General features: G+C 42.5%; 1 protein-coding gene across 1 annotated transcript in view; it reads left to right on the top strand.

Moving 5' to 3' along the window:
• Window positions 1–15,438, top strand: part of necab2 (N-terminal EF-hand calcium binding protein 2) — a 100,754-nt gene that overhangs the window by 57,135 nt on the left and 28,181 nt on the right. Inside the window, exons 6-8 of the mRNA XM_061077152.1 lie at window positions 1,597–1,733; window positions 2,044–2,171; window positions 12,875–12,954. Coding sequence (XP_060933135.1) covers window positions 1,597–1,733; window positions 2,044–2,171; window positions 12,875–12,954 — 345 coding nt within the window. The remainder of the gene's footprint in view (window positions 1–1,596; window positions 1,734–2,043; window positions 2,172–12,874; window positions 12,955–15,438) is intronic.

Genomic DNA, 15,438 nt, shown 5'->3' with positions numbered 1-15,438 from the left:
CCAGGTTCGTCTGAAACGTCATTGTGGACTTATGGAGCACTTCCTGGATTCTTAGCTTTCATACTGGACATTTTGGACACTTTGTTTACATGTCGCAGGACAACAGACTATAAAGAAGAGCATGTACATGTTGTTTTTGTCACACGCTTCCTCAGACAACCTTGACTTGGGTTTCTGGTAGAGGAAATGGTAGAGGAAATGGAAGAAGCGTCTCCACTTCCTCATGTTGAACAGAATGAAACCAACATTCTTAACTATGGATACATTTGGAGCCAGGGTCTGAGCGGTAGTGATCGTGGTGTGAAGCTGCAGCATCAAGGCCCCACTGATGCAGTGTAATTGTGTTGTTGTGGTTTGTTTTTACTGAGACTAAATACAGACACCACCCACTCTTCAAACACAGGTTCCTAAACAGCACACACAGCTTCAACATGTGTGGAAATCCACAGCTTGACAGGCCCAATGTGCCTAGTTACCGTTGCTAAGCTGTCATTGGACAATCAGTGTTCAGGGAAGGAGGTTTTTTCTGTAGCGCCCAGTTCCCTAAATAATTAAAAGGTGGGAGATAAGGTCATCGGAGTTAAAGCAGGAGCTGCAGTCTTCCTCCTCTGACAGTTCAGCGTGTTCACGAGTCCCTGCGCTGCCCACGTCTGGATGTCTCTGTTCTTTAGTCCTGAGAAAGTCTTACTCAGGTTAGAAAACATCACATTTCCTGCTTGATAGAGTAGATCTCACCTCAAGGGTTCAAAGCAACAATTCAGAACAGCTTCAGGAAAATGTTTCATTACTTAAGGATCAATAAGCTCTGTGCAGAATGTGCTCAAGGCTACAGTGTGAATCAGTTTTGTAGCAGAGCAGCGAACGATGCTGACGAGTTAAAACCTAATTGAGTTAAAGGCTTTTGTGTTTAATAGGAGGAGGTGGATGATATTTCTGTTTAACTTTGTGTCTGCTGATTATGAACTGAAAGAATGTTCAGTCTATTAAAACCACAACTCAGCACCTTTTGAGTGCAACAGGCTTTAAATGCAGATGATGGATGAAGATGTTTACTTTATGTCCATGAACTCTGTAGCTGTGTCTCAATTCAGGAGCCGCTTCCTTTCAAAAGCAGCATTTATTGACGAATAACATCACAGCGGCGTATTTAGAATTTAGTCTCCTCAAAATGTGGCCTCCCTCTACTTCCACTTTTTAATTTGATCCGAGCCCAATCTACTAACATGGAGGACACAGGCTTTATGACCTATGCTGCAGCCAGCCTCCAGGGGGCACATGTACAGTCTGGTTATGTCTGACCTGCAGCAAAAAGAAGAGAAGAGTAAGCGACTCAGAGCGAAGGTGCTAGACGACAAAGTGTTTTTTTCTATTTTTACTTCTTATATTTGTGTCTTTCCACTTTGCGATTCAAGAACTGAACTGAAGATTCAGCTGGAAAACACTTTGACAGGAAGTGGAACCAGCAGCTGTGATGTGTGACAAACATGGAAAAAATACACTTTCCTTTTTTAACATTTTCTTCCCAAAACAAACTTCTGAGACTAGTTTCACGTATAATCAAACCCATTATTTACATTTCGACTTCTGTGTCCCCAGGTTTACGAGAAAGGAAGCAACGTGGAGCAGTTTGTGACACGCTTCCTCCTGAAGGAATCGGCCAATCAGATCCAGTCTCTGCTGAGCTCTGTGGAAAGTGCTGTGGACGCCATCGACGAACAGCACAGCCAATCAGGGTGAGACTGAGGGAATGAGGGATGTCAGACGCTGTGAAATTGGGAATGTGTGTGTGTGTGTGTGTGTGTGTGTCTGTGTGTGTGTGTGTGTGTGTGTTCATGTCTGTGCACATGTATCAGGGCATTATGTGTAAAACTCAGATTGTCAGCAGTCGTAATGGAAACCAGGCAGTGTTTCAAGCACAGATCTTGTATGGTTAAAGTATCTGTCGCTCACACTCACACACACTCACACACACATACACGCTCACACACACTCACACACACACACATGCTGTCTTGTTATCTAACTCCGCCCCTCCCCTCTCAGTCATCTACCTGCCAAGGTGAGCCCACGAATGTCCGAGAAGCGCAATGACAACACTGTCCCTGACTACCCTCCGAACAACAGAGTCAGCGTGGCCAGGGAGGCTGTCAGGACCATCAACACTGCTTCAGGTGACCACACACACACACACTCACACACACACACACACACACAATGCAACACCTCCTCTGATTTCAGGGTTGGAGTCCATCTGTCATCTGCTTGTATGATTAGCATCTTATTCCCAGCCCGCAGTCGTGGTAGATCATCCGGGGTGAGCAGAAATCAAAGCCTGACTGTCACTCAGCGCTACCTCATCCACTGTACACCCCTGTGCACACACACACACACACACACACGCCTATGTGATTTATTCTCCATCTTAAAACACCTCAATCAGCCACCTGCACAGGTCGAATGCAAAATTCCTACATCGTAGAAAGAGGACGAGATTTAGGGATGGCTGTGCAAAGGGAGAAGGTAGAGAGTTTATAAATCTGAAATCTGTAATGTAGTGTGTGTGTGTGTCACATAAACGTTGATGGCTGCAACAAGAAGTGGAGTTGAGGTGAGTCTCAGGGGTGAGGAGAGTCTTAAAGGGCAGAACAAACTGTAATCAATCACTGGTCAGATGTTGTTATTGACGAGTGTCGGATGTCCCGTCTGGTTTCAGGAGCCATTCGTCATGTTCAGCCTCAGTATGAGGGTCAGAAATGTGGTCGGCTGCTACTCGACAGCTCGGAGCTAAAATACTGACGTTCTGCTAAAGACTATTAATGTCACTGATGATGCATCTGGTCGAGATCCTCCATTCGTGTTACAGTGGCCAACAGATGGTGTCCCATAGATAAGCCTGTGGTTTTTTTCACCGTGATCCACGAATTGTCTTTGGAGAAAGTCGTGAAAATGTCTAAAAACATCCTTTTCTCACAAAGAAGGTGATAAAGAATTCCTGGATTTGCTGCAAATTTGTTATCTCTTGTCCCATCGTCCTGAGTTATGTGAAAATGCATTAACAGTTTTTTGCGTAATCCTGCTGACAAACAAACCAACCAATGCACTGGGGGGGAAACTGTAACGCCCTTGCTGGACGTAATGAGAGGTAATAACTCAAAAGTACGATCATTAGGCTCTTTCACGATATTCTAAATCCAACAGACCCTGTCATTGGTCTCCAATCAACACCCTTTACTCTTTCTGAAGCCTAGCCTGAGCAACTAGAACGATTTCCTCCTGCACATCGATCATCAGCCTGCAGAGACGTCACCATTACCATTGTGTGGTTTCCAGTGTTGTAGAGTGGAAACGGCTCAGTGTTTGCGTGGCTGCGTCCGTGGAGGGGCCCATGTTTAACCTTTGAGAAGGAAGAACTGGACATTGACCTTTTCAACCAAACAAACAACTCATCAGTAACAAACATGAGCTGCTTCCTCTTCGTTTTAGGGCGGAAGCGTCGGTTCAGTTGAATCAATGCATCGGCTCGTTTGTCAATTTGTAATCAAGCCAATTCAACTGCATCGATCTGTTAAAAGAAGTAACTGGAGTCACTCAGCAATGATCAATGAGATTTAATGTAATGTTCCAACTATTACTGTACATACTGTTACTGGAAGTACTTGCATCCCAATGAGGTGACATCTTTAGCTACTAAAGATATTTACACGTTAAAACTGATGAAAATAATAATGCTTTTCATACGAAATTATTAAAACGCTTTTGTTTGTTGTCTAGATATTTATTCTTTCATTGTGTTTGTGCAGTAATAACATTAAATTCCACCATATTTACTAGGGATGGGGGGAAAATTTATTCTGTTACAAATCGCGATTCTTGTGAATGACGATTTTAAATCGATATGCTGCCTCCCAAATCGATTTTAAAAAAAAATATTTTTTTTTTATATTTATTGGTTTATACCGGGGGGGATATATTGGGGGAGCAACATCACCCAAGAGCATGTTGACCAGCTCTTGTTTTTGCACAAGAATCTAAACATACCCAAGCACTAGCTTTGCATCGGCTACATGCAAACAACAATAGCCTACTTTTTGTTTATTTCAAAGTTTATATTTTAAGTAAACTTTTATTCATTCTATTTAATTTACCTTTTATTTATTGTTTAAAAGTAGCCTAGGTGGCATACATTTCTTAATCTGTCAGTTTGTGTGCAGTTGACAGGGGCTATACAATAATAGGGAACATTGTTATTTATTTTCTCTATTGGCTGCCAGGCAGTCATTAAGTTAATGTTAATATTTGAAATAAAACTGGTAAAGCTCTAAGTGAATTTGACTGTGTTGTATTTGAAGGAATGACTCAACATTTTTCCATGGTCCAGTATTTAAAAAAAAAGAAATCTCAGGAAATCGTAATATCGAATCGCAATACTTACAGAATCGCAATACCCACAGAAATCGCAATACATATCGTATCGCCACCTAAGTATCGTGATAGTATCGTATCGGGAGGTCCCTGCCGATTCCCGTCCCTAATATTTACCTTCATAATTGTACAGTTCTGCCCACTGACACTGAATCAGATCGTGAATTTCTTACCTTCACTAAGAAGTTTATGTTTCCTTGAATCAAATCCAGAAATCCACATTGACCATGCCCTTTGGTTAAGGTCCAGTGTAGCTGTCCTTCTCTGTGACTTGTGTATAGAGCTGTTGTCAAAGCCATTATTGATTGAGTGAGAGATGAGAAGCGATCAGAGAAACACACGTTCAACATGCATTACGCTGCATCGACTGAGGAAACCAGAGCATCTCCTTCAACAGGTCACATGAGGTCACACACAAGCACCAATATGCACTTCATAGACAACAAGGCCGCCTGTGAGGGACTTGACCCAGTTCAGCACTGACATGAATATAAAACACAAATGAAGCCTCTAAAAGTCAGTCGCCTCAACAGGATTATGTGATTTATGGCCCCAGTGAAGCACTCGAGTCACTAACAGTTGCCATGGTTTCTATAAATCTTTGTGTTTTACTGCTGTGGCATTGTGGCATTAATGTCAGACTGGGTTTGGCAGTGAAGACTCTTTATTCTCTCGCAGCCTTGTGATCCAGAAAGAGAACAGTTTACTCTTCATCATATAAAAACTCCTCCTGACACATGATGCACACGCTGCTTCAAAAGAAAAGGTAGATCTCGTTCACACAGGAGACATAAGAGGGAAAGAGAATATAGACACAGTGAAAAGTGAATAATAATTTCAGTAAACATACATAAGAGATGTTCTGATACCGTGTTGTGTTGTATCAAAATGCGATAGAACATCTTTTATGATATAGTTTGATAATCATAACTGAGAAAGGGCTCAAATAAATAAATCTACACGACATTTACTTCCTCCCTTTGAATATTTTTTAACGTGCAGCCACAGTTTATGTGATAAAACACTTTTTAAACGGCACAGTAACAATATTAAACTACATCTACTGTATAACAATTCATTAAAAAACAAATGTGCAGCCACAGTTTAGAAAAATAAAACACCCACACTGAACAACATAACAGATGAATGCCTTTAATTTCCCATTAAATGATCAATTGTCTCGTCCTGTAGCGAGAACAATATGAGAGACACTTATTGTGTCAGCTTCCTTTAAACGAGACAGGGATATGTGACCTTTGACCCTGAAGCAGATACAGACGTGTTGATAGAGAGAATGTGGACATTAGGTGACCCAGGGCCACTGACAGTGACAGAGTGGTTCAATAAAACCAAAGCAAAGAGCTGCTGGCTAATAACATCCCCAGTGAAGACTCTGAGGTAACGTGGTCTTAGTGTTGAGCTCATCGTACAAATGCAAATAAGTCCCCAAACATATATGCATGAAAAACTCCAAATAAAAATATCTACTCCATCAAGATAAATAATAAGGCTTTATTTCTTATAAAGTAAAAAAGTACTGAAGTAATTTCTCATAATTAGACCTTTTTTCGTGTAAACCGCTAAATTAACCAATTAATCAAGAGCAGCATATCAGGCGAAAAGTAAAAACTTAGTCAGTAATATCACATTTAATCGTTGTTGCTTTTTGAATCGGATCGAACGTCAGGTTATATAAATTGAGTACATTTTAAAAATTTGTGTCGGTGATATTCACCAGTTTGAATACTTTGAGTACTTCAGCTTTTATTGGTGCACAGAACACGCAGATGTAAAAATCGATTCTCTTCAGATGACCTGTGGAAAGACGACGCCTCAAACTGACAGTTCTTCGTTCTGTTAGAGTCTGAACATCTGTCGCCTGTCGGGGGCGAGTTCAGCAGGATGAGCTTCTCACTGCAGAGAGTGATGGTTTAATGAGGTTTACATTTAGTTTCATATGAGTCAGAGGGAGAATGGTTCCTTTAGATCCAAGGGAATTCTCAATCAATAGTAAAAATATAGATTTATTGTGAGGAATTCTTTGTTTAACGATAAGAAAATATTATTTTTGATATATTGTCAGAAGTTCATTATTCATTCATAGAGACGTTGAAATTGTCGACGCATGAAACATTCAAAACGTCCAGATTTTTTTGCTCCGATCATTATAAAGAAAAAATGTTTATATCCAGCTGTACAATGATTTGAAAGGGGGAATAAAGAGTCACTTTATCTCACAGCAAACAGAAATACATCCAACGTTTGTGTCCAAGAGACACGAGCTCTGAATCTGCTTCCACTGGAACCGGGAAATAATCTTCATCTTCCAAATAACCCTGCGTATGGGAGCAGGTATTTATTTTCCTTATTAATTTTACCTTTCCAAAACAAGGCAAAGACGTGAAAACAGCCTTCACCGCTGTTTGTCAGTCTCACCATCCTTCACCTCCGCGTCACGCCTTCCTTTTTCTCGTTTACTCCCCCCCGGGATACTGTAGGCAGTAAAGTAGCTGTGACAGCCGAGGACCTTCACGTCAGCTGTGCTTTGTCTTGAGTAAGGACGAGTCGATTGATTAATGGCCCCCAGTTCCTCTCTCTCCTCCCCACCCCCCCGCTCCCTGTCCTGCTGCACAGCCTCCTCCGGTGTGAATGAGTAATCCTTCGCTCCTGAGTCACTTCTTCATTCTCTTCCTCCGTCATTGTTCTTCTTTCCCCTACACGTGAAGTCGCCTTGAAGGTGTATCTCCCTCTTTCATGTCATAATAGCAGAGAGGAGTATATGGTGAGGTTGTCTCTCTGGGACTTGATCAGAGTCTGCACAGGAAGAACAAAAAAAAAAAACGTGAAAGGACAAAAGAGCGGAGATAACAAAGCGGTGAGTGGGAGACGAGTGGGGAAAGAAACAAAGAGTGAGAACGAGAAAGAGCTAAAAATAACCTGCAGCATCTTCAAGTGAAGCAGCTGTGAGCCTTCGTTCTCTATCTCCTCCAAGTGCTGTCGCTTCACCCTTAATTGTAAATGAACTGCGCTTTAACGTCACCGCAGATGTCTTGATATATATTTATACAGTAGGAAGGCGTATGACTGTGGAAAACATGTAGACTCTGACATTATCCGATTTCTTTAAAGGTCGCGGTTGCTGTTCTTCTTTCAAGCTTCCGGTCCTCGGCACACGAGCAGCTTAAAATGTAAACAGTGGAATTAACATCAAAATTCAGGAACTTTTAAAACAACAGGAAAGAACGGCTGGCTGCTCATTTCAATATCAACACAGTTTTTCCAGTGATAATTTAGCAGATTTCAATTTCTGTATCTAGCCAAACGATTAATTAAATGTTATTGGCTGAGTAAGTTGAAAAAAACATCTCGAAACTTGAAAACGAGCCGTTGATGGTTCAAATCATATCATCAAATCACATCATCTGCCAGGTGAAGCATGATTGTCCTCACGATCCAGATCAAATATATTGGTGCAGCTTGATTGAAATTTAAGATCGTTTAAGTTCTATTGTAGTTGTTTACTAACTCTGGAAAAGTCAACTCCAGCCGACTTTAGAGACTGTAGAGAGCCACTGAACTGTGATAGCTTTCGACACTGGTCTCCACAAAGTGAGGACTTTAACGGAGTTGGATTCAAAATGTGAAGTTAACGCTCTGTTCTAATGTAGATACTCAGCAGCTTGAACCCATTTGATTTGGAAAAGTTGAAGAAATTACGTGATTTTCTTCAATTGCAGAGAATCCTTCCAAATTACAGCACTTCCACACACGGGGAAATCCAAGTGTTGCTAAAGTGTGATTGGACGATTACTAATCAGGGGCACACTTCAGACATCAGTGTAAGGAATGAACTTCTTTTGACCTCCTGGGTCGACTCTGTTGTTTGCAGGAGCAGCAAGTGGACAAAGAGACTTTAAAAGATTTATCCTGCTGACGCACGTTCACATTCATCAAATATAGCAGACGTATTAGTGGGCAGCACATGTGTGTTGTGTGAATTGTGTGCGTTAGTGCGTGTTCACACCCAGCTGTACTAAACATGATGTGCCTGTGATGTGGACGAGAGTGGAGGCACCATGTGTTTTTGCCGTCTGCTGAGACAGATGTAAGAGAAACAGTTGTTTATTACAGAGAGATACGAGATAATCCTCCCTGGTGTCCATTACTGGATCTAATGACATCAACGGTGATCGGATCATCTTTTTAAAACGGATTTAAGTGGACACTGTTGATTATCGTGCCATCGTAACCATGAAATATCCGATGATCCGAACCATTGACAGGATGTCTTCTGTCCTTATCAAGCTGGAGATGGTCTCTGAGTGGGAGGAAGTGGATGATGTGTGATCCCAGCAGAGGAAAGGCAGCTTGTTAATGTGCTGTTCACTACATGTACCAGGGAGGAAATGCTGGCCTGTGACTCTTTGGTGTTATTCAATTGTTTCCAGTTTATCGTCTCCTAATGGCTAATTGAGAATCTGCTGTGGAGAAAGAGATCATGTTACATAAATATAATTAAAAAGCTGTTACACTGATGAATGCGCCACCAAGTCGTTACCAGTTTGTACATTTGTGTCTTATCCATTTCCGACTGTACTACACTTATTTGAAGTTTGTTGTTGTTGGGACTGTGGCTCAGGTTGTGTAGCAGGCGGGCCACCGTTCCCTGGGTTGGTGGTTTGATCCCTGAGCACCAACAAAGTCAGCTGATCCAACAGTCTGTGGAAGGCTGTTCTAGAGCCAAGGACTCAGTTCTCTAAAGGCTAGATCGACTTTAGCCTTTAATCGGGACTCTGGGAGTTACGACCTGAGGAGTGAGGAGCTCAGATATCTACTCCACATTGAACCAGGTCGTCTCGGTCGGTAATCCAGCTGCTGAGTTTTGAATAAGTGCATTAGACTCGGTGGGAAGATTCTTCGTGCTAAAGGACAGAGCAGATTTGTCAACAGCTAGAAGACAACAGCAACACTGGAAGACATTTGTGGGCAAAGAGGAATTTATCAATGGATACAGATGAAGCTTGACAGAACTTTGATATTGGGCGATTCTTCAAAACCCATCATTTAGTCCACGCGCTGCATGAGGTCTAACATCAGGAGGAATGGTTACCATAGTTACAGAGAGGGGGGGGGGATTGGAATTGGACCTTCTTACAGAAAAGCAGCAGAACATGTGTCAGTTGTATGAACGTAGAATGAAATGAAATCACTCTCAAGACGGATGATTTCATTTTAAGATACAGATGAATTAGTTAATGCTCCGTTCCATTAAGTCGGGTGATGTGATCTCTTGCTATGTCCTGCCTGTAATTACAGTTCATTCATAACTGTAACTTTCTAATAGATTTTTATTAGATTGTCCAAAAACTGCAGAATGGCACTTTCCTCTGTGACTTGTAATAAAAGCTTCCAGGGGAAATACTCAGGGATGGATGGTTCCACATGCTCCAGAGATGATAACAATGCTTTAGGACAAATGATGGAATACTGGACAATTGATTGCGAGATGAACAGATTGTAGCGGCATCAGCAGTGATGAGGGCATTGTACTGGACCCCCTGTGGTGCAGAAGGCACACAAAGGCAAAGCTTTCGATTTCCTGGCTGCTCTTCGGTCCAGCCCTTGCCTTTCCTCACCAGCTCCAGGTAGTGATTGAAAGAACGAGGTCACAGATATACAAATGGCCGAAATGAGCTTCCTCTGTCGGGTGAGGCATCGGGATCCCAAAGGAAGAGCTGTGAGGCGTAGGTAGAGAGAGAGAGAGACACGTCTGGGATACCTGACCGACTGTATCCTCGACCCAGGCCTGGAGACGTGAGGACCATCAGTTCCTCCTGTTTGGTCCAGAAGATTCCTCTCGGCTGTTTTCTGCCATCGTTTAAATTCTGGAGAGCAGTTGGTTTCAAATTCTCCTTTGCATATGTATGCTCCATTTATTTTCACAGTAGACTTGGAACCTGGTGTTAACTTCCACTGAACTCTTGGACTTTTCAGCCACTTATTTTTAAGAGAGGGTGAAGCGACATTGGAGTCACGTCAACACATTTAAATACTCGGTGACACAGAATGGAAAGTTAAATTAGGTGAATGTGGAAAAACTCAAATCAGGTTTAATTGAGCGGAAAGTCACTGGAGCCCCCCCCCTCCCCCCCTCCTCCTGCTGCTGCTGCTAAATTCGAAGACTGTAATTCTTCACACGCATTTCTATAATTGACCTGGGCACTTTCTAAGTCCATCAAAATGACCACTGGGCTTTTATCTCCAACTGTCTCCATGGTTACAGCCTATGGTGTAGTTGATGAGTGTGTGTGTGTGTGTGTCGGGGGGGGGGGGGGTTAGCTCCTAATTGACTGGCTGTTAAAGCTTTTAATGAAGAGTATTCAGCCAGTTCTCCAATTAGCTGTGAGGGGCCCATCAGGGGATGAAAAGAAGACGGCAGCTCAGGAGAAAGTGAAGAGGAGGTGGGGGGGGAGGAAGAGGAAGGATTGGCGGATAGAGGAGAAAAAGACCGTTTAGGAGGTGAAAAGAACGATGGTGATATAAATCCTAAGGATTAAACGTTCTCTCACTTTTCTCCCTCAGTTTTTATACCGACACAAAAATAGCAGAGCATCATCTGCAAAGAGAGGGAGGAACACTGCACATCTGCCATAGGAGATAATGAATATATGGAAAAGAGCCCTGGTGTGTTTTCTTGTAAACAAACAGAAGTCAAATGAGCACCCACCTCTCATCACTACACACGGCGTGTATCCTCAAGGTCGTAAACTGTTTTTAAATCATTAATTGCTCACATAAGCTGTTGGATCTGGACGTTTTCCAGACTCCAGGCCTGTGAGCGATGGGTCATACCTTGGAAAGACAATGAAATCCAAGAGCCTCTGGTGATAAGGACTAGCCTGACGTTGTCATACTCATGATTCAAGTCAGAATATGAGTCTGAGACCGCTCCATTGGGCTGTGATTATGGGGCGTTTTTCAACCGAACCAGGGAAAAAAAAGCCTCTTCCCTCAATTGGATAGACCTACAACCAATCAGAGCAACGTAGTATGTGACGTATGTTAAATAAGCGACCATCGGGGCCAGCTGATAAATTAAACTTTGTCCGAATCCCGTAGGAAGGACGGCAAAAACATCTTTTCGATCTACAAATGCCTTTATCGCGTTGCTCATTTCCTCTTTCAAAATTAATGCGCTGTCGATGTCTCCTAAAACAGACTCAATGGCAGCATCGACACATCTCAGCTCTCCAGCGGCAGGCATGTTTGTGGAAAACAAAGTCAACCCAAGCGCTGTTTGATGACGTAGTTGATTAGGTAACTGTTGATCATCTGTCCATCATCGTATAAAGCCCGCCCTGACAATTTGATTGGTCCGAACAGAAGCTGTTCGGAGATTTTTCCCCAACGGAGCGACTCTAGACCGAACTTCCCGAACGAAAATGTTGTGGGCGGGGCAAAGTTCGTCAGACTAGATAAGGACCAATCTACCAGCAGAATGACTACGTGGCGTCCAGCCTCCTGCCACCTCTCACCTGATGTTGTGAACGCATCTGACTGGAGAATCTCCTGCTGCCTTGTTCATGTGTGAAAGACAAACTTGTGCGGACATTCTCCAGAGTTCACGTCTGAAAATCACTCACATTTGCCCGTTAGCAGCCTTCTTCTTCTTTCTTTCCTTTATTAGCCAACTGCTGTTTTTGGCCACTTTTCTTAACTGATGTTCAGCGCTGCAGCAGAAAGTGTATTTTGTACATTTTGTTTTTTTCCTCTAAGACCAAAGCTGTTTGCAAAAACCTGTGTGTGTTTCGCCGTCTAAAAATCCTTCTGCAGTCGGAGCTGATTAAACCGAGCAGCTCAAAGACGCTCTGTCCGCTCCCTTACTGTCTTTGAAAAGGCCAGTTCCTTCCGATAAACACTTATAATTGCCAATTTATCAGCCGCCCTCACTTTACATGAAATATTCATGATGAAACAATGGAAATGAAAAGAGAAAGATTAGAAAAGGGTAATGAGAGTTTAAGGGAATACCTGCACGACCTGCTCACTGTAGCGTTGTGTTTACTCCACATACTTGTGTGTTTAAAGCAGCCAATAAAGACAAAGCAGAATAAAGGTAATTTATATAACTTTAAATGAAAAGAGGGAACAAACAGGACGGGAGGGAAACAGGCGCTGGTGGGAAGTCACGCATCGGGAGTGACAGTGAAGTCATGGATGAGCTGTTTACTCCCAGGTTGAATATTTCAAGAGGATTATAACGTGCGGTCAGGCTTTGAAAATTTGATTTCAATATGACGTGAATTTAAATAAAAATGTATCCAGCTGCGTCAGATGGGTTCACAGCCCGGAAACAAGTGAAACAACTTTTAAGTGTGTTTGTTCTCGTTCAGTCGGTGTATTAAGACTTTGTGTGTGTGTGTTTGTGTGTGTGTGTGTGTTTGTGTTGCAGGTGCAGTGGAGGTGAGGAAAGAAGGTCTGGAGTCTCAGATCAACCGCCTGGCTGAACTAATCGGTCGACTGGAGAATAAGGTAAGGATCTCACACACGTACACACACACACACACACAAACACACACACACACACATACAACCACACACACACACTTGTTTCGTTCAAATATAGTTAGATACACACAGCGTTCACTATCAATACATCTATTCCCTGGAGGCCGTAACCTCTACATCTCCTAAATGAAAGCCTGAGGTCTAAAGGATGAGGTCGACCATATTCAATACTCATTTTCATCACATGGAAAGATTAGAACCAACAACAAATGTATCCCATTGACAAGTATTGAGTGTGTATTCAATGCATGATGTATTTTACTCATCTGTGCCACGAGGCCACAAAACCCATTAAAAACACATCAGTCAGACACATGTCTCTGTTTATGGTAATGAATAACATTACCATGAACAGAGACAGCTCCCCCCACACACACACACACACATATATACAAACACACATACACACACAAACACTAACACACACACACTGGTGCATCGACTGTGTTATAATCTGCAGAGGAAAATGGATCTAAACAAATGCACTGTTTGCTCCAGTTTGAGTAGAGTTTAATAAAAATAGTTGTAGAGGACATTTATTGTGTAACACATTTTTAAATATTGAACTATTGAGTAAGGAAACCTTCAAATTCCTTTAATACCCGGGATACGAACGCGCTGCCATCTTGTGATTCTGGAGCGAGAGTCAGTGGTGATGATGAAGCGAGTTCGTCTCGGCCGTCAATCATGATGTTTTACCTTCTCCACCAAGTACCTAATGATTCATTGCACGCCGGTGACAAGGCTAACGAGCTAGCTACCTGGGTGGCCGGGCCTCAGTACATGCAGCCACTCAAAGGAGCTAACATGGAAACAGAAAAATAGAAGAGAATGTGTGGAGTAGAGTAAGTTCTCTGAAGGATTCGGCCCCTGAGTCAGTTCTCAGCTTTAAACTGCCCGAGCACGTCTTCCAGATATAAAAGGCACGACTCCTTTCATCTTGTCCTCGTACTAACTTTCTTTTCTTAATTAAGTCGTCTGCTTGTGGAGAATTTGTACATTCGAGATCTTACGTTGGTGAAGGCGTGCTGAGCCGGGGCTGCATATCGAAGTTCTGCAGAGGAGAAGGGAGAGAAGAAACGGGAGCAGGAGGAGAAAATGAGAGAAGCAGGGGGTTAATGAGGAGATGAAGGAGGCGGTGGCATGAGGAGTTAATTAACACTAAGTGATGGAGAGGAGGGAATGAAGGGGGTGGGGGGTGTGGATGAAGAGGGCGACAGAAGATGCAATTAGAAAAGGACCTTACGTCCGAAGTATTGCAAAGAGCATTTTTACTTATGTATGGTCCCTGATGCATTTTGATCGTCCTCCGTCCTGCTCTGCCCGTCCTGTCCAAACTACTAAATACAATATCTTGCTGGGTAGGGGTGAGGCTGCGGATGAAACCACACTAAGGGGGTGTCACATAAAGAAAATAGAAAATAAGAATGGGATTCAAAAAGGAGAAAACCCCCTCATGAATTAACTACAGGCAGAGCGACCTGGGTTTTGGAGGCAGATATATATCGATACTGATATAAAGAACGAAGGCACCAAATAAAAACACGAATAAAGAATTGCCAATGTTTACTATAGCTTTCATTTCTCAGCCTCTGAAGCAGATGGAGATTTTGAAAAATGTAAAGATTTGACTCCCCCTTCCCTGAAGTTCATGAATATTTTTTTAACAAATCAATAAATCAAGCTCACTCGCAGGAATCTTCCTCCTCCTCTTCAGACACGTCTCTAAAGACTGAGCGTTGGTCAGGGGCTCAGCAGGAACATCTTTGGGGTCTGAATCTTCTTCAGGAACAACCTTTGGCATGAGGATAATTTAATACACTTCTAAAGGGTCTAAGTAGAAGGGTTTCTCTCAGTCCACTGACCTGCAGTTTGGGCAGAAATGATTGAAACCTCTCACTACAGGATTGTTTGACAGGATTGACCCTGAGACACTCAGAGAGCCCTGGACCCAGAGCCTGACATGTTTACAGGAGCTTCGGCACAAAGGACGTCTTCTCACGCCTGAATAAACACAGTCAGGTCTGATTTGTACATTTTGAGACAGTGATGAGAACTCCTCAGGAATGATTAACTCTTTTCACCGGGAGAAAGAAGCCGGTAATTAATTGACGCCTGAAGTCCGCGCAGAGGGAAAAGTAGAGTTGACAGTGATAATGAATCCGTTTATCCGTCCTGTGGAGACGTCTCTCAGTCCAGGGACGTCTCCACGGCCAGTAAACAAATGTCAACCTGTAGTAATGAAGGGAAAACGAATAAAAGTGAAATGAAAGGTTCTGTCACCAACACGAAAACCCTTTAATGTAGAAGCAGGAACGAGTAGTAAAAAATTGATATACGTGAATATGTTTATAGTAGGTGTGTAAATGTATACATTATTAAAATGTGCATTATGCGCTCTGAATAAATAGAAAATAAACATCCATATTTTTAGTAGCATGTTATTTT

Source organism: Limanda limanda, chromosome 8, assembly GCF_963576545.1.
Source record: "Limanda limanda chromosome 8, fLimLim1.1, whole genome shotgun sequence".
NCBI lineage: Eukaryota > Metazoa > Chordata > Actinopteri > Pleuronectiformes > Pleuronectidae > Limanda > Limanda limanda.
This window is presented reverse-complemented; position numbering and strand designations above follow the sequence as displayed.